The sequence below is a fragment of the Betta splendens genome, chromosome 11 (genome assembly GCF_900634795.4).
Source record: "Betta splendens chromosome 11, fBetSpl5.4, whole genome shotgun sequence".
Lineage (NCBI taxonomy): Eukaryota > Metazoa > Chordata > Actinopteri > Anabantiformes > Osphronemidae > Betta > Betta splendens.
Genome location: NC_040891.2, coordinates 4453568 through 4476387, shown reverse-complemented (window position 1 = coordinate 4476387; position 22820 = coordinate 4453568). Strand labels below are relative to the sequence as shown.

The 22820-nt window shown below is 45.6% G+C and overlaps 1 protein-coding gene across 1 annotated transcript; it reads right to left on the bottom strand.

Annotated features, from left to right (window-relative positions):
• Window positions 1–467: 467 nt before the first annotated feature.
• kcnk9 (potassium channel, subfamily K, member 9) lies at window positions 468–22474 on the bottom strand. Its single transcript, XM_029167354.3, has 2 exons — window positions 20941–22474; window positions 468–5573 (listed from the first exon to the last, which is right to left on the bottom strand). The coding sequence occupies exons 1-2, from the start codon at window positions 21551–21553 to the stop codon at window positions 4690–4692; spliced, it is 1497 nt and encodes a 498-aa protein (XP_029023187.1). The 5' UTR covers window positions 21554–22474; the 3' UTR covers window positions 468–4689.
• Between the last annotated feature and the right edge of the window lie 346 nt (window positions 22475–22820).

Sequence of the window (22820 nt, the reverse complement as noted above, 5' to 3'; positions counted from 1 at the left end):
ACCTCTGCCTCGCCTGACGTTCGCGGCTGACAGTATAATTACGGCGGTGTGGGAAGGGATAAAAAGGGATCGCGCCTGCTCGTTCCTCCACCTACTGAACGCCCAGCTGCACCGCACGGGCCACTCAGGGAGAGGAAGGCGGCTGGACAGCAAAGACTTCCTCAGTCAACTTATAACTTGTGTTAAAAACGCTCAATAGCATAAAAGTTGAGGAGAAATGAATCAACAAAATGTATTTTCATTAATTATTAAAATAAACAAATGGAATACAGTCTTTTTCCACTTGTTTCAATGTTAGGTATGTTCATGTATTTATTTGATATAAAGTTATGCCAACAGCTTGTCAGCTTAGTTTAGAGCAAACATGGAAAATCTGACATCAGGCCTGGATGCGCTGCTTAGAAAATACTGTATATGTCAGTGTTCTTGGATGAATTCAATGCACCAGAGATGATATAATCTTTTAGTTTGGGAGGATTATAAAAAGTTTTTCTATTTTTTACTGGTTTGTAGGAGACATCTCTTTTTGCCCGGAACTAAGTTTGTTCCACTCAGATCTGGTTTAAAATTTAGAATATGTCAGACTCACAGTGTTTGTGTTTATTTATAGAGATGCCTGGAGGCCCGGCAAGTATCACAGTAAGGTCACAGTTGGTCGTGAATTTATTTTTGATTTCATTTTGTTTGAGAAACTGACAATCATCATCATGTACAACTGTTTTTTTTTCATTAATTGGTGAATATTTTTTATTGTATTGCTCGTATATGTATTTGTCTTTGTAAATGATGCCTCTTGGAGCTGCTGGAGTTGTCAGGCCATTAAACAAGGACGGAGAGTTTTATAAGGAGGCTCATCATTTTTTATTCAAGTGTGTTATGGTTTCACCAAGACTTTGTAGCCCAGTGAGTCACCCACACCAAATCATGCACACACGCACCAAAAGGAACAAAAAAAAAACAAATAAAACAGAAATACAAATTGAAAACGGTATGTAAAATGTTACGTCGCTGAGTTCTGACATTCCCTTTGTGTTGAAAAGAGAGAGGACCCATACTGGAGTGTACTGTACAGACATGAGCTCTAAAACCGAGACAGGAGACGTGACCACCAAAACACATGGATGCCAATAAGATGAGATATCATTTACTGTAAGAATATGGTACATGGCATTATTTGTTCGTCAGATCTACAGTATAGAACAACCTATTGCAAAAGTAGTGGAACACAGCCTTTCTGTTATATTGGATTACACAGTAGTGCAATTTGTGTCTCATTATTCCCGTCGTAGGAAAACATGGCACTGTTGACAGAGGAATAACCTGCACATTCTGGCAGTAAAGGGCAACTGAAAGTCAAGCGTGGCTACATAGAACACGGGAGAACAAAGGGACGGATGCCGTGTGGCAGCCAAGCGGCCACGGGTTGTTTCTGTTGAGTGTAAAGTCGAGGGCCATCGACAACAACACGTGGCACCGCGGCAGAAGGGTCCGACGCATGGGGCGGCTACGGTAAATCATCGGACTCAGAACCCGCGAAGAGCAGATGAGTTGGTTTGTTTGCAGGTTGTTTTTCTTAAAAAAACAATTATGGCTGATACATTCCTCAAGAGATTGACTGTGAAGTTAATCCAAGGCAGACGACGCTGATCGCCGGCGGTGACGCTAGGTAGATATTTGCCAAACCCTCTCACCAGTGGAAGTATTTAAAGGACAATTCTGCGTATGGCCACTGTTTTTAGGAGTGAAATGCATTTGTGCCATGTGCCAACCTGAACCCCCCACCCCCCGACCCCACTACCCCCAAGAGGATGGACTACGCTAGTATTCCTTCACCTAAAAGCAGTCCAGTGAGGCACTTTTTTACCATTTGCCTTCCAACTGATGATTTTTTTAATACATTTTTTCTATATTTTTGTTAGCAAATCAAATATTTTTGCGAATCAGTTTCATGAAAAGACAAGATAAGCGAACTCCTTTCACACATTCAGAGTTCCCTTTTCCCTTCGAGACATTCAGCCCAAATAAATGTGCGTATGCAGCCTATTGATCCATTACTTGTCTAATCAAATGTCTTGGTGATCCAGATGATATAAGGTTTATTTAGCTTGAACTCATATGTAACTCCAGTTACTGGTTGCGTTGCTGTGCTAATGCTAAGCTAAAGACTCATTCTGAGACCTTTCTGCGCTTGTGCGCTTGATACAGCATCGGCGCTGAACAAGCTCTTCCAATGTCTCTGCTTTGTTTTAATGGAGATTACAGGAAAAATCTTCAGGTATATATTAACAGTATGTGGAAAACAATGCTGCACTGTGGCACACAAATAAGATATATGAGTCCATCGCCAGACAGACGTACTTAGTAGAAGGATTATGTCTTTGTTGATTTTGGTCTTTTCGTGGGATTTGACAGAATATTGCCAGCCTTGTTCTTTAAAGCGGTCTAATCATCTAACTGCTTGCGTTTCTGGCACCAGCATCAGTGCAAGCTACAGTATGTTTCAATATCACTTATATTTGTAATGGCCAGAAATATTAAAGAAAAAGTACAAATTGCTGCTTATGATGTCTTCTGGTAGTTAAAAAAATGGTTGAGGCGCTTTTTCATGATGAAGTTGTTTGGCAGGAATATGTCTATGTGAATTAACCCCATCTACTGAAGCTTCTGATCAGTTTCCTTAAGGAACCTGCGGTGCTACCGGAAAAATACAAATGCATTTCAGCCTCGTAAAGACACTTTTTTTAAAAGGGTTTTTAGAAACGTGTTATTTAGATAAGCTAGTGGAGTTCCAGTCGGAAACAAAGCTTTCGGGTCTTATCTCACCTCCATGCCTGGTTATTCTTGTTGTGACTAAATAGGATTCATGGCATTTTACCAGCTGCTCATTCAACATATACACAGCACATTAACTCAGTGCAAAGCTTGATTTTGCAATGACAACATTAAATACATAGAATGGAAGGTTAGAAACCATGTTTGTCTTTTTAATTGAGCTTAGCTAAGGATAATAATCTAGAAAAGCAAAGGCAGCTTGGACTCAAAATTAGGCCTGTGGTCTGTGTATTGGTCAGTCCAGCAGATCTCTTGTTCCCAGTGTTCCCAGTGTACATGTCTGCCGTGGGTGCCACAGGTGCCTCGGTGAGATAATGCATCTCAGTTGCTTTTTCTTGTAAACCTCGTGTTATTTGCCAAAAGGGTTGGATATGTACATTTTATTGTTTTGGCTGAGCGACCTAGACTGAGTCTGGTATTGTAGTTTGTTAAAGGAGCAAAAGAAGCAAATGTGATTCACTCAAACCTGAGAACAAATATTATTGTACACGTCATTTGAATGGTAAATTAGAAAGGTAGTAAATCATATGTATCACTTCACAAGCTACTGGCAAAAGAAGTAGCAGTAGTAGTGTTATGAGTCATTATTGAGACTATTTGCTATTAAGATACTAAAGTTGAAATATTCCCCATCATACAAGGTTCATGCACCTCACCTCAAACACAACCATCTTCTCTCTCATTTCTTTCCTCGCTGATGTTTTACAGGATCATACTGATGTTATTGAGTTTGGTTTTGTTTGTGGAGCCGTGAGTGTGAGCAGTCCACTCAGCTCGGGTCACGCTCACGGCTTCACCGCATATCTCCGTTGTGTTTTCCTGATGGCTGTAAAGTGCAACAAAGCGTAGGTCTGCCCACTGTTGACAGTTTGTACTTAGGGCTTTGGGGTTAGAGCTAACTCAGGGCTGTCTGCTACAAGAATGCCTCACACACTGTACTGTGTAAAATTTGTGAAGCGCATTCGTTTAAAATGTACATGATGAGGATTAACACTGGACGGCTGTGATCTGGGTTCACTTTGGGACTCTGGGACGCTCGCTTACTTTTCCAAGGACCTGTAACATTACCTTCAGATTGACCCATCAGCTAATGCTAGAAGGTCTGGGCCAACATGTCCCATAATGCTTTAATTCATACATTCTTTGACTGCATGCTCATTAGGACGTATAAACGTATAAAAAGAAACAAACCCAAGTACATAATTATAATACAGTGAGGAGAATATAGCTTTTCTATTGCAGATGATAGGATATGTAAATAACAGCAGCATGATCCTTTTAACCCAGGGCACACTCTTGTCCTACAGCTCCTTCTTCTCCTGAACTGTGGCGCGTTCAGTATATGACATCTGATGCACATGCTAATATTGGCCACAATGTTTTGGCTTGACGTGTGGCAAAACTAATTCAAATATATGGTATGATTGCTTATTGAAAACAATACCTGATGCTTTGAGTTATTTTATATTCTCTGTACTGAGACAATGGAACATTACATGATGGTAAACATTTCTTCAAGTTAAGGTGAAACAAGCATACTCCCTTTTGAAAAATAGCATTTCCCAAAGTGTGCATTATTTGGTATGTAACCAACGTTAATAAATCTCGTATTGTAAATCTATATTAGGGAAGGTCTTTGTGTATTCATGTTTTCAATGGAGTAGTCCTTTGGAAAAATAGACATCCATGCTTCATGCTTTGCATCCCATTGTGGCCATGAGTTCTTCTCACAAATCGGTTTATTACATACAACCAGGGAAAAGAAAAGTGCTAAAATAAGAATTCGAAGGAGCAGCATAGGAAATGTTTGACCTTGTATATAAAACATGAAAAGTCATTCGTCCATCGTGTCAGGCTTCAGATAGATTTCCTCCTCCTCATGAGTTGGTGATTGTCTGTGAAGCTGTGAAGGCCCGGAGACACGGAGCTGATGGGGGAGGGGAAGAAGCTGTTCTTCAAGGTGCTGGGCGAGATCTCCTCGATCTTGTAGGAGACCGAGTGAAAGTACTGATTGGGGTTCAGCTGCGAGCTGAACGAGTTCTGATGGGAGAAGGCACAGCCCAGGTCTCCCATCCCTCCCCCAGAGCTGCCGAAGTCATGCGAGTGGTACTGCATGCAGGAGCAGACCGACTGCAGGTCAGTCACCTCGGCCCGGTACACCTCGCGGCGCCGGCGGCCGCGCTGCAGCGACTCGTCCTGGATGTGGATGATCATGCTGTTCCGGTTGCCAGCGAGCGAGGCCCGCTCCTCTGCGTCCCGCCTCTCGTCCTCGCTGTTCATTGTCAGAAAGCGGAGCACCACCAGGTTGAGGAACGCTCCAATGACTGTCAAGCCCACCAGGATATACATGAAGCTAAAGGCCACGTACAGGGGCTTCTTCTGGAGAGCCCGGTTCTTCTGCAGGGCCACAAAGTCCCCAAAGCCTATAGTTGTTAATGTTATGAAGCAGTAGTAGTAGGACTGGAAGAAGCTCCAGTCCTCGTAATGAGAGAAGGCAGCAGCACCGATGCACAGCGTCCCGATGCAGGAGAAGAACCCGACGGTCACCATGTTCTCCATGGACACGTCGGTGATGCTCATGCCGCAGCACTTCTTGATGCGCTTCAGCAGGTACTTGACGAACGTGTTCATTCTCTCGCCCAGACTTTGGAACATCACGAGAGTCAGAGGGATCCCGAGGACGGCGTAAAACATGCAAAAGGCCTTCCCCGCGTCGGTCCCTGGCGCCGCATGCCCGTAGCCTAGAGAAAGCAGACAGACAGCAAGAATTAATGATGAAAGGCTTTTTGGCTGAACTGCTGGATCCCTCCGAGGCGGCGGGAGGGTCAAAGGTCACCCCACTACGGCGAAAGCCCCAGATCAGCTTCTGTTGACAAACATGACCAAGCAAGAAATCTCCTTAAACGTCGGCGAGCGCTGCCAAAGGGGCTATTGAATAGGTGCATGTCGCAGAAAAGTGTCCGCTCATTAATCTTATTTGGGCCTAAAGATTACGGCGGAGGGGCGTCCAATTAGTTAGAAGTTTCCGGTGAGGTAGAGAAGTTCAGAAGGAGGGATTGCGGAGGAGTCGCGGAGGAGCCAGTGAAGCTTTTAGCTTAATTAGACTTTATCTTTAGAGCACAAACTGCTGACTCACACGTCAATAGTCTCTCTTCAAATCGCCAACAATAGGATTCAAGCGCGCCACGACTTTTAATTTCCAAATGCAATAGAAATGGGTTTATGCGCATTACGAGGGATTTCTGAAATTCCTCCAGATGTTACGGTATGAATGAAACCCGCTGCTCATGAAGGCGCGGGGCTAAAACAGCGTGTGTTATTGATTACTGTTCCTGGACCACAGTCCATCGCTGAGAGTATTAAACACCAACACCTGAGCCAAGAAACACCCACCATCAGTTGGCATGTGGATCACTTACAGTCTTCCAAATTGGGGGGGGGGGTAACATTTCTGCTGGACTGTGCAGCATTCTGCATTTCTTTCTCTGTGTTAGATGCGTCCTGTGCAGCTTCTGTGTTTTGGTGTTCTCAGATATCGACGCTGTGTTTTCCCACACGGCCGTTCCACCCACTTGAGGCTGTGTTTACTTGCGAAAGGAAAAACTCCGACCGACAATCTGATCGCACCGAGCATCCAGTACATATGTGCAATAAAAATGGGAGTTACTGGTCTAAATTTATAGAAATGTAATGCATATAACAAATTCATTAAAATAATTTGACTGTAGATTAATGACTGAAAATCTTACTGTACACAGATTTAAAACTTCAGTCTGTATTAAACTAGTGTGTTGCTCATATAAAGCTGCATATCAACAGTTTTTACTTTGTGGTTTATACTGTGAGGAAGCATTGTAATGTGAAATAAGCTACATTTCATTGCAGTTTAAATCAGTTATGCAATTTCTCCTTAAACTTTTAGCTTAGTTTTCCCACCAGCCGATCCTTCTCTTAGACGTAATCTGTAGTTGTTTCTCTGCAGCAGCATCAGGTGTCACCTTTAATAAGTAAACCTAAGGCTGCATAATACACAAAACTAAAGCTAAAAACATGTGAAGCACAATAGCAATGACCGATTGTGATACTAAATATACAGATAAATATAAACATCAGCGTTGATTCACAGTCAGCTTTCTGGCTCCATTCCTAATATACCAAACAGACAAGTGCCTCTGCTGTACAGTATGTTGCTTTGTTTTGGTTTCAGATAGGATTTTATACTAAATTAGACTCTTTACTTTCAAAAAGAGCCATAAAATGATCTTCCCCTATATGTAGTATCAAAGCATTAAGCACTAATATCCCTTCAGCAGGGTTCTTTAGTATTTCAGGTACCAGTCTCTGTGAGGCCATGCTGAGTTAAAGTGAATTGAACCTTGTGGGCTGCTAGCAGAGAACGGGATATTATCTTAATGCTGCATGCTTTGGAAAATAGAAGCCATAAAGGTAAAGTGTAGGAGATTTGAAATGGACTAAGCATGAAGTGCCACTCATTTGGTCCTGGAGTTCAAGGTCGAGGACGCGCTGTGGATCAGCAGCGACCGACCGGCGTGTCCTGACTGCAAAACGGTTCTACATAGAAACAAAAGGAAAGCATTCATCGGCTCTCGTACAACGCAGGGCATTCCCACTTTCTTCCAGGCCCTGAAGGGGTCACGTGAACCCGTCTGGATAAGTGAACACCGTGTGCAGGAGGCAGCGAGACATGCTAGCAGCATCCCAAGCGTTAGTCGATGATAATTACTGCTCGAGACAGATTAATATTCCAACCAGCCATCTGTCTTCGTCCCCGCTTGCTGAAAATTAGCAAATTAATTGATATTGATTCTTATTGCTTAAATTTGTTCTCATGCCGTAATGAGGACATAATGAATCACAGCGGTGATTGTGGAGAAATGACGACTTTAATTTGATTTGCCTCGCAAACACAGCTACTACATTCATCTGTCGGGCATCGCGTGTTACACCCGACATACCAACTAAGAGCGGCTGGAGATGCAGCTGCTGCTCTCACAAGCCTCTCCCCTGCAATCAGACTGGAGTGAATGTGGTAGGACGCCAACAGGGCAGTAGGGCCCCTTCAGAACCTATAAATAGACCTATAGATTGATTATTTGATGGATTGATTGATTGACATGGAAAGTCATGAACAGTGACAATTATGTCACAGCCATGTCAACGTTAATGTTTCCGCTTCGACCCCAGCGTTCATTAGTATATTTACAATTCCAAGACAATATGATGAACAGACATTTTGAAATTTGATGAATTATAAATTAAAGATAGCTTCATGTTTTCATAGTTCCTATGATCATTACTGAGCCTGTAAGTATTTCTTTATTGTTGCTGATGGGGTGCACTGTGTGGCTTTCTGTGACTGGGCTCCCTAATCTGGTTGTCATGTTTTAATGACTCCATTATCTTCTGTTGTCGTGGGAACAGACATATTTGCTCTGCCACATTGAACTCTGCCGTGCACAGGTGTTTGTGTACAGCTCTGGAGGAAAAGACTCACACTCTGAATGAGTCCAAGTGAATGATAAAGGCAGAAGAAAGCTCCGGTCACTCAGACGTTACATAATAGAGCGTTCTGGACATGCGATGATCAAACGGAGGAGTGCTGCGGTTTGAGGCTGTGTTCTTCAGCGAGCAGGAATTGTTTATGACGCCACACCTACCGTATCTGCCACAAGCACAAAGGGAGCCTGCAGCAGATTTCCAGTCCCTTAGTGGAGATGCTGTAAATCTGTTCAAACCATGTGATGTGAACGATGCTCAAAAGAAACTGAATCTCCTGAACAGATTTTCCTCAAAGATCCTTTTAGGCTTTTAATAATACTTCTTAATTTTAGGCAGTTGGATTAAACTCTTATAAACAATATAACAATTAAATGCCTCATAATGGCAGATTGTGTAGCATGATTTAAAATATGCAGCTACAGTGTGTTTCCAGTAGTTCGTATTAGGACTTGATGAGGCTGGAATGAAGTCAAATCCTCTGGCCATCTGCAAACAAATAAACCAAACATCTGCGGATGTTACTGGGAGTTTAGAGGAGCAGCTCGATGTGGCTGCTTATTTAAGTTTGTGCTGTCACTTCTGTGGTTTTAAGCCAGTGTGATACAAGGTTTGACCTTTTGACCCTGTCCTTTAACTCTTTACGGCCTGTCACATTTTTATATACATTTTTTATTTCACATAATTACCATTTTGTGCCATATTTTTGTTATTATTTTTACTATTACTTCCACAAATTCACATAATTCATACAATTCAAATCTATCTAGTAACTCATTCCTGCTCCAGAAACACTTGTCTTAGTGGGTCAGGCATCTGTTTCTTCTCCATGTCTTCGTCCACCAGTTTTCTGCAGGGAACTGACTCTATGAACACAAATCCTTCACGTGTGTCTTAAGGCGACTCCATTAGTTGTAGAGTAAATAAGCAAAGACATCTTAAAGAAGTGGACACCTCGTTATTCTGTATCAAAAGTGCTTCTCTCCAAGTAGCTCTCACCATAAACTGCATGACTCAACCTTTGTTTGGCTTCAGTCTGTTTTACTATAACTGCTCACACCCACAACGTGGGCTCCATAGGTCTGCATGAGTGAGCGTGACTCACAGTAGCTCAAACTGACAGAGCTGGTGACCCAAATTCCATTATTTTATGACTCTATTATTGCATAAGTAATAATGAAGCGTTTCCTACACTGAAAGGAAAATGTAGACATGTATTATCGCATAAAAGAAGCCTTGTTAAGGCAGGAATAATGTGACTACTGTGTACAGGTGTTGTTGTCAAATGAGTTCAAAATAAATATTTGCTTCTGCAAACTAAGGATCCTGAGTTAGAGAAGAAGTAAAGTGAGGTAAAAAAAGTAATGTAAAACCTACCAAGGTATGAAAATAATAGGTTTCTCAACAAACATAATTTTAAGGCCAAACTACTGCTTAAGCCCAGTTAAGTGCTTCTACTGATATTGAGTAATGAATTTGTGTGTTTGCCAAGAATCTATTAAAAATATAAGGATATTAAGATGGAAAAGAAGAAACTTGCATTTAACATTTGATATTGTTTTATATTTATTTATTTCAAAACATGGAAAACATATGTTGTTCTGATGGACCTAAATCATGAGAACCTATAAGAGAAGCTTCCGCTGATGTGTAAGAGAGAACAGCTGATACCCACAGCTGCTTATCATTTATTTCCAAACGTAGCTGGTTATGTAATATGTACCATCCATTATTCATTCAGCTATGGAGGTGGTCCCTCATTATTGTCCACACGCAGCACCCCGGCTAGTTACTCTACAAGTGTCGAACAGTTGCTTAAACCAACGCCTTTTGCTCCTTTGATCCGGAGGTTAATCTGCCTCGTATTACTCCGGGTGCAGCGGCGGCGTTAATTGCTCCAGGCCGCGGCATTTTAATGAAGGTCAAGACGAGCAGGGAGCTCGGAGGTGAGAACACCTTGTTCAGCTTTCTGCCTGAGTCTCCACCACGTCACCGCCGACGAGAGCTTAATGTGTCTGGGAAGCTGGAGCGCCATGGTTACCTGCCGCACACTAGGAACCTTTGCCTTCATGCACAAACCCTGCCCACGACTCCAGTCCTGTTACTGTAGGACACCGTGACGTGTGCAGCCCTTCAGCTGATAGTGGTCTTAACTCTGCGGTTAAGTGTAAAATGTCACAGTAGTGAAAAGGCAGCACTTTTCATATTAACGATGCCTGCCAGCTGTGTCCACAGGTCACTCAGGTTTTGTATTAGCTGCTCCTTTGGTGTGTTTACCATTGGGTGAGGCCATGGATTTATCCAGTTGGAAACACCTGAAGGACGGTTTGGAGCGAGGCTGAGCACAGCAGGAACAGGGGGAGGGGGTGGGGGAACAGAACGGAACTGACTCATTTTATTCTCATGGCACAGACGCTTTAAGCTTTATGTTTATTTTTGAGTTTAAAGCTACAGAATGCAACTTGTGGAATTTAAACCACTCTCCCCCTGCGTGACTCTGCACTGCAGCAACACTCGGCCGTCGCCGGATTTGTTCTATTAGTCTAAGGCTGAAACAATAATAAAAAATAATAAATAATAATAAATAATAAAAAGACCCAAAAGCAAATGCTGTAGAAAAGCCTTTAAAATTCATTCAATTGCCTACATTGATACAGTATTTACTCGTTTCATGTAAATAAGTGATGTTAGACTAGTTCTAATGCTCCCCAGTCACTATGGTCTGCAAATAGGAATTAGATCTACTGTAAGTAAAGTAAGTAAACAGGAAATAATTCTATTCTTAAATGTTTTTTGTTTTCTGGGGCCCGTCGGTCGTCTGTTTTCTCTAGAGAGCCCGATTCTACGTCGGCAGAGAAGCCAGGCAGTATAAATACAGTATACAGCAGGCAGTCTGCCTGAACAGAAAAGCTGATAATCCTCGGTGTAGCTGTGGAAGTTGAGGAGAATTTCAGACTGCTTAAATCTTGAGGTACGTTGTCTGTAAGTCCTGTAAAGTCTGATTCTCTCAATGACTCCTGCATGCAGGGATGAAAGTCCATTCATTGCACAAACTGTGATGCCCTCATTCTGTGAAACAGGCTCATCTCATGCACCCTGATGAATCCGAGCTGCAGCAGGAGGGGCGGCACAACAAACAGCCCCCTAAAGCTACACCGAGAACGGGAGCCAAGAGACGCACGTCACTGATATCCCCAGAATGCGAAGGGAACGAGAAGCCACGGCCAAGTATGATAATGAAGTAAAAAAGTAGAAAAACAAATGTCCAGGCAACTGCAAGCAGGACCCAGAGTGGGATTTGATCAAAATAAAAGACTTTCTGACTTACAGATTTCTGACGCGTTGGGTTGAGCTGGTTAATATTTTAGCCCAGCTTTGGGTGTTTTCCTTGGACTGACGCGATCGGGTCGGTTGTGTTTTGTTGATGCTGCAGCATCACTTTACAGGAGCTTAGCTGAACCATCGCAACGGAGCTATTCCTGCGGTGACTCATTTTTAACCGGGGTGTTTTTTTTATCGAGCGACCTCTTATACGGAGGATCTCTAGTGTTGATGTCAGGAATAGAAGATAAAGCACCTCAGTTAAATGATAGCGGTTTGATTTACGCCTCCCGGTGTCTTTCTTACTGTGTTTATTCTGCCCCTCACACAGTATTTCACAGAGGCCCACCTATTGTATGAAGACTACTATCAACGATGAGTCATCCCAACCCTTATCAGATAGTCGTTGTAGCCTCTTTAGTCTTCTGCTCACAGCACTGCCTGGGACCGGCTTCAGTGATAAAACGCCACAGGGGAGTTGGGTATTAACAAAGGTGACTCATGCTTCTGCAACCTTCAAGGCGACTCATAACTCCACGTTCATTTAAAAGGATGTTTCACTAATTCCCCCCCCCCCCCCGTTTTAAATGCGAGCCGCGAGCCGCCTTTGAAGACTGTTTGTGTCTGTCCTCTGCCAGTGATGTCGGCCTGCGAGCGAGCCGCCACAAAGGCCTCCCAGTGGTGAACATGGCTCCTAATGTGCGGTCGGAGAGTGTGGAGAGGCGCGTCGCAGCGAGCGTCGCAGCAGGAGACTAAGAGCAGCGCTGCTAAAGGAGCCGGCGCGTCGGGAAACCTGGGGATTCCGTGCGCCCGTGAACGCCACCTTAGCTAAACCCACATATAGCTCACAGCACGGGCGCCTTTTGACTGTAGGCTCGTTTCGTCACGGGGCCTTTGTGCGTCGCATTAGCGCCCTTCATAATTGAAGCCACACTAGCTCAAACAGGCAGCTTTAACATATTTATCGGCATGTAATTGATCCACGGAGCAGATTAGCTGCTAAGAAATGAACATGTGCAGCAGTATTTTGGTTAAAAACGGCAGCTTGTCACCGCCATGTTGCTAAGTTGCAATGAATATCAATCAGTATTTACATATATTTGAGGTTTAAAGTTGTTATATTTAAAATGAAACTTTGCTGTGATGATCTTCACATAAATACAAAGGCATGAACCCAAATGACGCTGTGCTGCCTTCCTGCATGAAATCAAAGGCCCAATTCAAGCCCTGATACCACAGCTTCTAATGCACTGACCTACATGCAGCTTTTGAAATAGCATTAAATCAAAGCTCAGTCCTCAGACAAGGTTAGGTTGATTTTTGACATTATTTTGCAGTGCAGCGACCATAGGTATACAATATTTGACTTTAGAATTTGAATTATACTGTGGGTGTTGTCCCACTTAAATACGTTTCCTCCTTCTCCACTAGTTGTATTTCTATTTTGCCATTTGCCCACACTTTAGTGAGTGCATCAAGCCAACGCCAATCGCCTTCCTATCTGATCGGTTTAGTGGGGAGCAAACCTAATTTAATGAGATTTAGCGGTGAGACTACAAAAAAACAATCAAGAGCCAGGGCTATTTCTGGAAGCAGTCTGTCAAAGTTTGAAGTTACTCCACCAATAAACAGTCGAGGAGGACGTCGATGGTCTGTCGATAGCGTGAAGGCCAGTAATTAGTGGTGTGCAGAGGACGCTTACTTCTTTTCAGCAGACAATTACAGGCCGGGCCCGTATGGATTCCTGCTTCATCACCGAAGAGCCGCGTGCGAGACACGCCGCACGGGTTGTGATTCAAGTGTCCGAAACGCACACACGCACACACGCTCACGTGCACACGTCCACCCACCTCTTAGACACTAACATGGACATTTGAATATCTGTCCCAGATACAGGTCTCATTTATACAGAAGGTTTTTTGTCAGATCAGTAAATTAGCAGACTTCTACTTCTACTCATATTAAATCATCTGTGGAGGACTTTACGCTGAATCTGCAGCAGCATGTGTTCATTACAATCCTTTTCGTGTGGACTCAGAACAATTTTCCTGTATATTTAAAGCCTTGTCACATTTAGCGAGGGCCGCGTCCCGTTAGGCCTCAACCAACGGAGCTCAGCGCCCTTCGTCAGCAAACGCACTCGCCGAGTGCTGCTAAGCAACGAGCCCTCGGACCGTTGCCCCCCCCCTCGGCGGAAAACGACACCGCTCGGCCCCGCTGCTCCTTCGCCGGCAGACTTGTAACAGGGAGGCGTTCGGCTCCGGTCGCGGGGCCGACGGACGCCCGCTGCGGCTTCTTTCAGCGAGACGAGGACACGCAACGTCGGCCCCAGCAGCTCTGTGATCGTGTTTAACCACAGCAGCTGGGCAGCTTCCACTAATGGCCCCAGTGGCCTCCTGGATGCAGCTTGTGTGTCACGTGACCAGAGGCTGGGAAAACAGTAGCTGTTCTGATTTCTACACCTTAGTCCAGTGCACATATAACCTTTAAGGCGATAAATACAGCAGGTGATGATGTTAGAATTAAAAGCAACGTCCTCCTGGTATATTTGGTTTTTCCAACCTATGTATTTCTACTATGACTGTGCTCTCTCACTGTATTTGTTTCTCGCCCTCCGGGGATACTGCATTTAGTATCAGAGACACTACTCGTGTACCAAAAAGCTAGCGGACCACACACTGTGCCCAGGCCGCCAACACTGATTTCATGCTGCTGTTCCACTGCAATAACTCATACAGGAGACCACACACTCCCACTCCTTCCACAGATGGAATAAAGTGCTTGTGATAAGACCACGTGGGAGAGTATTACAGAGCGGAGCCGCAGAAGGAAGATGATTGTCGGGGTCCGGCAGGAGAGAATTAACAGCAGGCGGTGGTAATGGAGTAGCAGTGGTCATCTGCTCTCCTAATGCGCCCGCTGACAAATAAGTCGTCACGCGCAGGTGATGGGAGGAGGAAGAGGGAGGAAACATCGCAATAGGAGCAGATGCAGATCGTCCTGTGCGTGAGCTGCAGCGAGGAGGTTGGTGTCAGGACTCATGTCGCAGGATCCACCTGATTCCTGAATCTCTAGGAAACACCTTAGATGTTCAGGTGGTGACTTTCAAGGGTCATTAGTGGGAGTTAGGTATCTGCCTGGTGCAGCTTGAGTTGTGTTGCTTTAGGTTTGTGAGAGAGCACAGGTTTGGTCAAAAAAGTATTATATTGCATTTTTTAAAGCAGCTGGATGCTGATTTGTCATGGACTTTTTTGTCAGTCACCACTACAGTACAAGCGTGTTTCAGCTAATGGCCCGGGTGCAACGACTTGCCGGAGTCCTATTACCTGCATGTTGCCAGGCTACCTGCCTCCTCCTCCATCACACCAGCAGCTCTCCTCAGCTTCCAGCCATTCCACTCCAAGCGAAGCTATGCCAAACACCTCAGGCTGCCAGCGCCGGAGAGCCCAGACATGAGCGAGGTATTCATCCTTTCATCAAACACTACAACAAAGTCAGGCTCCACTGTCATTATTAACTATTCCTTTACATATCGTATAGGTCACGTATGTGATTTTTTTCCAGATTTCATAAAAAACTAGCTAAACATTTGAGGACCACGTTATCTGCATCTGTAATGTGCATCCAGTCATAGCAGGGACTTTATTTATCAAGAATTCCTCCCTTTGTCTTTTCTTTCCCACAGCTCAGTCAACACGGCTCCTCTCAGCAAGCTGTCTGCCACCTGGACCCCCGTCCCCCGACTGCAAAGCGCCACTAAGGCTCATTAAACATCAGCTCACCGACCCCGGTCTCCGCACACACACCGGCCCACTTGAGCCCGCGGAGCCCACCACGCTCAGGCCTCGGCTTTGCTTCGTACGTGCTGGAGTGGAACAGCGGGTCGAGGCCACTCGAGTCCTCTGAGACAGTCTGAGGGGACGAAGACGCCGCCTGCGGGAACTCAAACGCACGGGTCTTCATTGTTGAGGTCCGTCCGTTTGCAGAGATGGGAAAATAAAGCAAGGCGCTGGCGAGAGCCGCGGACGCTGCTGCAATGAGCGGAAGGAGTAAAGCAGCACAGAGGAAGTGTATTTGAGAAAGCAGTAAGAACTGGTCAGTGCAGTGGAACTAAACATGCTGCAAATGGAAGCCGTTCCCACTGTTTGTGTTGAATTGCCTACGTACGCTGACGTTACACTGCACCGTCATCTTTCCACAGCCTCGGGCGGCTTAGATACAGTAAGTCTATGACAGGACTGGCAAGTGTCGAAGCCAGGAGTTAAGGAGACGACAGCAGCACATTGGGCCTAAAGGGGAGGATTTAGATGCGATAGCTGAGAGTCCGGCCTCCAGGTAAGGAGGGCTTATCTTTACATGAGATTCTACTGCAACTTACTGTAAGTTATGACAGGAGTTGAGTTTTCAAACCATGTTTAAAACCAGACTGGCGTCTATTACAATATAGCACTTGTGTATATATTTGGATTGATGTGGAATCCAATTGTTAAATACACGCTACTATAAAAAGGTGACCACTATTAAGCTTTTGGCCTAATCCTGTTTTTTTAAGCTATAGGTGTAGGCAGGGACCTCGTGTTTTTCCTCCGAGCATTGAAAACAGATCCAACGACTACCACTGAGCAAATCAGCACCGCAGGAACGCATTCCCATCGATCTGTGTGGAAACTTCCATCAAGCTCCCGGTCGGACACTCCAGCAAAGTGAAAATAATCTACCGGCAACAAGGGGCGACCGGGGCGAAGGCCTGAAATCATTTTTCAGCAAACGGCAACTGAACAGTGTTTTTGGTTCCAGAAGAGCGAAATTCATTAGAAATGGATCCGACATTAACAGGTAACAGACCCCGTGGAGGGTGGATCCAAACACAATTAGCGAATAGTTCTACTACTTGTATGATTCAATTTCCCGTCATTCTAGAGAAATTAAGTGGAAACCAGCGTGCTGCTTGTGATGAAATGCAGAACTATGTTGGTGGTGGATGGGTTTTTAACGTGTCAATTGTGAGTATGAAGAAAAAAAGCACACAATGAAAACCATCGACAGGTTCTTCCTGGGTACACAGTGATCCAAAGCTGTCCCTGCACACAGAACAGTAATGATGATCAGATGCATCAGCAGGTTAGTGACCGTTCACAGGCTTCATGATCCACCAAGGATCACTGTGTAGATCAGAACAGAAACAAATCACACTATAAACATACTTCATGCAAATGGCTCGTTTCATTCAGAGACCCTGGATTATTTTGGCAGCGATTTAACGGACGACATCTGATCACCTTTTTATTTTGTGAAATATAAGAATCAAAACAATAAACTCATCTGTTGCTGTCTTCAAACTGTTTCCACGCTCGTTGTCCTTCAAAGACATAAGGCATTTTTCTGCCATTTATGGATTTCACTGAAGCTTGATGTCAAGACGTAAAGAGATTTACTGCAAACACATGTTCCATGAAATATTACAACATTTCTCTAATGTCAGGGCAAAATTAAGAAATAATCACACAAAACCTTTCTGTGGGAGACAACACTCTACGTGTGACATTAAAGCTGCAATAATTAATGTTTCTTCTGACAGTTAATCAAATGACTGTTTAATATTTGTGCTTTCAAACTTTTCCAATCAAGCAGAACTAATCAATACGTGTCTGCTGTGGTGGAAGCTCCACCTGCTGCTCGCTCCTTCTTTAGTTTAGCTGCGACGACTGAGTGATGGTTTTCGCCGGCGCGTGTGATAAAGCGTTCTGTATTTGTTTCCCTGACACTGGCCTTTAATTAACTGGGACCTGTTGGTCATTATTGGCATTTAAAAATAAAGCGATGGAGATTTTAATCGGAAACCACAGCCTGCAATTAATTTTAATACTCAGAACACATGTTTCATTTTAATCTTCTCCGTAGCAAATATATTCTTCATTAAAAAGCAATTATGTGGTGGTCTGCCATTTAAGACGGCCTTCCAGTGCCACTCGCCCCCATTAAACTTCATTAGTCTTGGTTTCAGGAAGATCCAAGCTAATGTTGGTGATGCTTTAAAGAAGTCTGAGGCCTTTCTTCATTGTGTCTCCATGTCGTTGCGTGTCAGTCTGACTCGTTAATGAGCGCGTGTTGATGCTTCCAGACGTTCAGCAGAGATGACTTTCACCTTTTAAGCTGTTCTTGGTCTCCTGGCAACATGAACGAGTCAGCACTGATTTTGGCAAGTTTGGGTCGCTGGCTTCCGTCGCGTGGCGAGAGGACCCTGCGCTTCAGCACATGCCGTCACCAAAAAGTGTCACATTTCACAGGATTTGTCACAGGAATAAACAGCTCAGCTCCACGGGGTTGGTGTAAAGCGGGGGGCACGAGGGGAGAGTTGCACTGAGGGGGCCGCTACAAACAGCTGGTGTGACGGGTGCCGGGTCACGGCTCAGCTCCGGGCCCGGACTTCTGGCCTTGTTTCTGGGGCTGAGGTAATAACAATGAGTGAGGGAGATCACAAAATTCCAACTGCTTCCTTGAAATTGTAGATTTGACTGTTTAGCCTGTTATCGATACAGCACAGTCAGGTGAGGCCTCCAGCTCTAGATTACAGATTTTCTTTTAATCCTCCATGAGTAATGTGCAGCCTGACACCCTGCAACAACTGCTATCGCTATCAGCAGATTACTTCTGCCGGCGCAACCACAGTAACGACAAAGCAAAGAAGAAAGGATGTTCGCGTGAACCCGAATGCTGCAATGCACGCATTAAATGTAAAGCAAAGGTGGTTCAACGATCAGAACCTGCAAACCTCCACCCCAAAAGTAGCTGAACCTCCGAACCTGGATCGCTTGTACAGTAATTGCTGACACGTTATATTTTGGTTGAGATGAAAATGAGCTAAATAAATTTCAAAAGTGAAGAAGTAAGCGTCACAAACGGAGAGTACAGCAGTTGAAAATGTACTGAGGAAGAAGGAATTATGTGATGAACTACAAAATAGGATCAGTGGTATCTCAGTAAATAGACACGTCCAGCAGTGAGAGTGTGAGCATGCAGCACCACATACAGTATCTTAATGGACACCTCTGTTCTTTATTTCTACTGCACGATGACACTGGGCTTTATTTGTTTTCACCAACAGCTCATAGTTGACATAGTCCAAATTGTTTCCTTATCTTTGCAGCAGCTTAATTCAGCACAAAGCCACTTTCACTTTCTGCACTTTCACTGGGCAGAAACAATTATTTGACCATCTATTGATATGGAACCTGGCTTCAGGAACAATGGTATCAACTGGTTGAAGAGGCTGAACAGCGCAGATCAGCTTCTCTCACGCTCTCTGATGCCGTATTTCTAAAGACTTCACCTGCAGCCTGTGTGTTTAAATTACTTTAATAATTTAGTTCTTTTTCTTCTGCAAACAAAAGCATTTCAACTTGGTTTGCACAACCTCCGTGTGTGATGGCTGCAATAACCGCTAACCTGCGCTGACGGGCTGTTTGCGCCATTTTGGCTGTTCTGCGGGTAACTCGGTGTTCTGGTTCAGTTCTGTGGATCGTCCAGCTTCAGTCTGAGAGTCATTGAATCAACAACGAGCATAATGTTGTTCACAAATTTCCCAGGCAGCCATGACGTGAGTGGACTCTTTTTAAAAACGCGCACGCTCCCGTCGCCGACCCGTCCTTTCGTTGCGCGGCCGCTTTGTGACGTTACTTCCAACGCAACCTCGCAAACTCAAGCTCAGCTTCAAGCCTGGCTCCAAAGTTAATAGTGATTGTTATTTCGTTCTTTGAAGTCAGAAAATAAGAAAGTTATGAACTGAATTGATTCTAAACAGACTTTTAGCTTTTATTTGTTTATAAAGGACTCACACCTGCACCTACAAGCAATAAACTATACAGTCGACATAAACTAAATCAGTGGGCCGCCGTCGGGATGAGATCCTTGTGTTGCTGAGGCTCACGCAGGCAGCCGCTCACCCTCTGCTCTGCTCCTGTTCCCAGTATGATATGACATAAAAAGCAGGCACAGCAAATGTAGCCACTTCACGAAACATGAATATTACAGTGGCTCTTGTCGCTGCAGCCTGGAAACAACGGCGGATCCACCTTCACGGTGCTGCGCAATCGTCCCCTGTTTAAGTGTTGCCTGGCAAACTGGAGGACTGGCCTGGTCCATTAGCCCCCGACCATCACCCCCCCCCCCCCTCATCTTAAATAACAGTATCTGACTTCCATAATGGAGAAGGCGCGTCTCTGTGTGACCTGTACAGAAGGAGGGGAGTTCATTATAAATGTCGCGCAGAGAACAGACTCTAACCCCGACCTGAACTCGGTTTTGTCACATTCGAATTCACCTCTTTAACTCGATAAGACTTCGCGTTATGTATTAAAAGGGATTCAAACCCTAGATGGGGTTTGATGTGTGCAGAGTACACGGAGGAACCCAGATCACCCCGCCTTCACAGCTTGAAATAAATCTTCATGACGCAAATGCCTCATCGCAAGTAGCGTCAAAGCGGCGTTAATTAATTTCCTGGGGGAACAACCAAATAATAAGCACACGCATGAAAATTGCATATAGGCTCACAACGTGACCTTTCGCCCGCTCTAGTGGACTGTCCAGACATAAATGTGACCTAAGGAGCAAACGTAAAGTCCTACATCCAACATGAAAGACGGGGGGAGCAGCGGCGGCTGCGGCGCGCGGCGTCAGCCAATGGACCCGACTCATCTCGGGAGCTGTCCGTTCAGCACCACAGCGCCGGATGCCGCTCGGCTTCAGCCGCGAGCCTCCTCTCCCAAAAGACATTGTTAAAATGACACGCGGAACGCGTGACGGCCACCGGTCGCTGTCAAGACGAAAGTCTGCGACCCGGTGACGCACAGCAAGAAGTTAAAGTTGAATCGTCATATAGACAAACCGCAGCCAAGGGGACGATATCCGAGGATGTGTCATTTAGCGTATTCCGTGTTGCGCGTCTGACTTTAAAAGTTGGAACGTGTTGGTGGGTTGTGTTGTCGTGACGCGACACGCGGTCACACAGCAAAACTCGCGTCTCGCCACAGACTGGATGATGCAACATGTTGCTCATAAACTTTATATAAAGGCTTGTTAACTTTAACTGTTTGTGAAAGGGTCGGATTAAACCTGTGCGTCGCCGTAACTGTTGCCTAGAGCGTTTTATTGCCTCGAAAATGTAATTGTCCTCATAATAAACCGCGTCCTGTTGCGCAACAGTGAAAACAGACCCCCGAGATGCTCCCGTAATAATTTTGGAGGCTCTATTAAAGACTCGGTACTCACCTATGGTGGTTATAACTGTGATGGCAAAGTAAAATGACCCTGCGAATTTCCACTGCACCCCGGCCCTGTGGGGCTCAGACTCCATGATGATGGTCTCCAGCTTGCGGTAATCATCCTCGCTGATGTTATATTTCCCCTGGAGACGCTTCTCCTCGGCTTCCAGCTGCTCCTTTTCCCGCATCTCGAAGTCGGACTCCAGGGCGTCAAAGACGGCGGCCCCGACGAGCAGGTACGTAAACGTGCAAATGATCAGGGACAAGGTCCGCACGTTTTGCCGCTTCATGGCCAACAGGAACCGACGACCGAAGGGCTCATGTCCCCTTGGATTCCCCTGGAAGGCGCAGCAAGCGTGGGGGAAGCCGTGTGCACAGCGCCTGGAGGTGGAGGCGCAGAAAGGTGCGCTCCGTTGATGTTGGCCGCGGTGAACGCCGGAGTTTGGGCAGCGGTGGAAATCCCCCGCCTTGTGGCGATCTCGATGACAGACCCCCAGGTCCTGCTCCTGGTTCGCAGAGAGACACAAGAGACTGCTCGATCGCCTGGACCAGGAGCCCTGCAGCCGAGAGACCCTGCGCAAGACCTGCCCGAACCAAGTCCTCCCGGTGCGCAGTGCCATCAACAAGCTGATTCCAAGATCGCCTGTTGGTCGCCGTCGTCCTCAAGTGAAATGCATTGATCTAAAAATGTTCCTAAGCGAATAAAATGGTCGTTAACAGACCCGTCGTCTTCCCCCCCTCGATGAGCCACGATCCCTTTTGCTGCGTAAATCAAAACGTACAATCGAGCATCTTTCCTCGTGTGTGTTAAGTTTCAGCCCGACGCCAACCTGTTCATTGGAGCCTCGCTGGCATTCGGGCTATTTTTAGAAGCCGTTCTTCAAAATACAGAAAAGAGCAAAAGTGACTGTGCGTGAAATCTTTTAATGTCGCTCCCAAGCGGCGGGAATCCTCGTCACAAATGTGCTGAGTCGTCGATAAGACGGGAGGGTCACGGGCTGGCGGAGAGGAACCGCAAGTTGGGAAACGGTACTCACGCGCTGCGCAGATGATCGCATCAAGCGTCAAACGGGCGCGTGGCACTTTTCATTCGCTTTACTCCTGGATCCGGACAGCATCTTTCAACAAAGGCAAATATTCCAAGCACGCGACCAATGCGCGTCAACAACAGGTTCCATCGCAAACAAGTGTCTCTTTAGTTTATAAGGTTTTAGCATTAAATAGCGCACGTGGCCGAAGCGCAAGGGAAAAAACTAAAGTCGTAAAAGGCTGAAGCGCGCGCGTCCGCAGTGGCATTCACGCTCCGCTGCGCACATCCAGGCGCACTCCACGGCTCAGTCGTCTCCCACTGTCTGCTGATCAGTTTGAGCGGCTTTGTGCGTTTTCCCTCGCCGAGCGGGGGCCTCTGAGTTAACAATGCGTGGCACGTACTCGGCTGCTCCTATTTTGAAGGCTCCACACACTCCGGGATCCTAATCGAAGGGCGTTGCTCCTCGTGGCTCTTTCTCTTTTTTTCATCTGTCACGATTCATCCGAGTTCTGGCCTGAGCGTCTGCCTGGAAGCTTTCTCCCCGGCGCAAAACCTGCTGGGGTGCAAACAACTGTCCAGACACCCCCCCCCCCCCCCCCTCCCCGCCGCGCGCGCTTCACACCACGCGACCCCTCCCACGGTGACTTCACCCCACTCATGATACGAACAAACGGTTGTGCTTGAGAGGGAAACTGTCACGTTTGAGGTGTTTTTTTTTTATTATTTCGCAAACAACAGCAAACCATGCGCTCCAAAGTGGCGCACAGAGGTCGTCGCTGTCCGTGGTGCTGAAGCGGAGCCCAGGGCTCTGCTGCGCGCCACAGAAGCCAAATCACCGTGAACGTACTATAGTGTGG

Excerpts from the sequence above, each read along its gene's own strand:
- kcnk9 (XM_029167354.3), bottom strand. The coding sequence starts at position 21,553 with ATGGCACTGCGCACCGGGAGGACTTGGTTCGGGCAGGTCTTGCGCAGG. Across the intron at positions 5,574-20,940 it reads CACAGTTATAACCACCATAG|GCTACGGGCATGCGGCGCCA; the intron begins GTGAGTACCGAG and ends TGCTTTCTCTAG.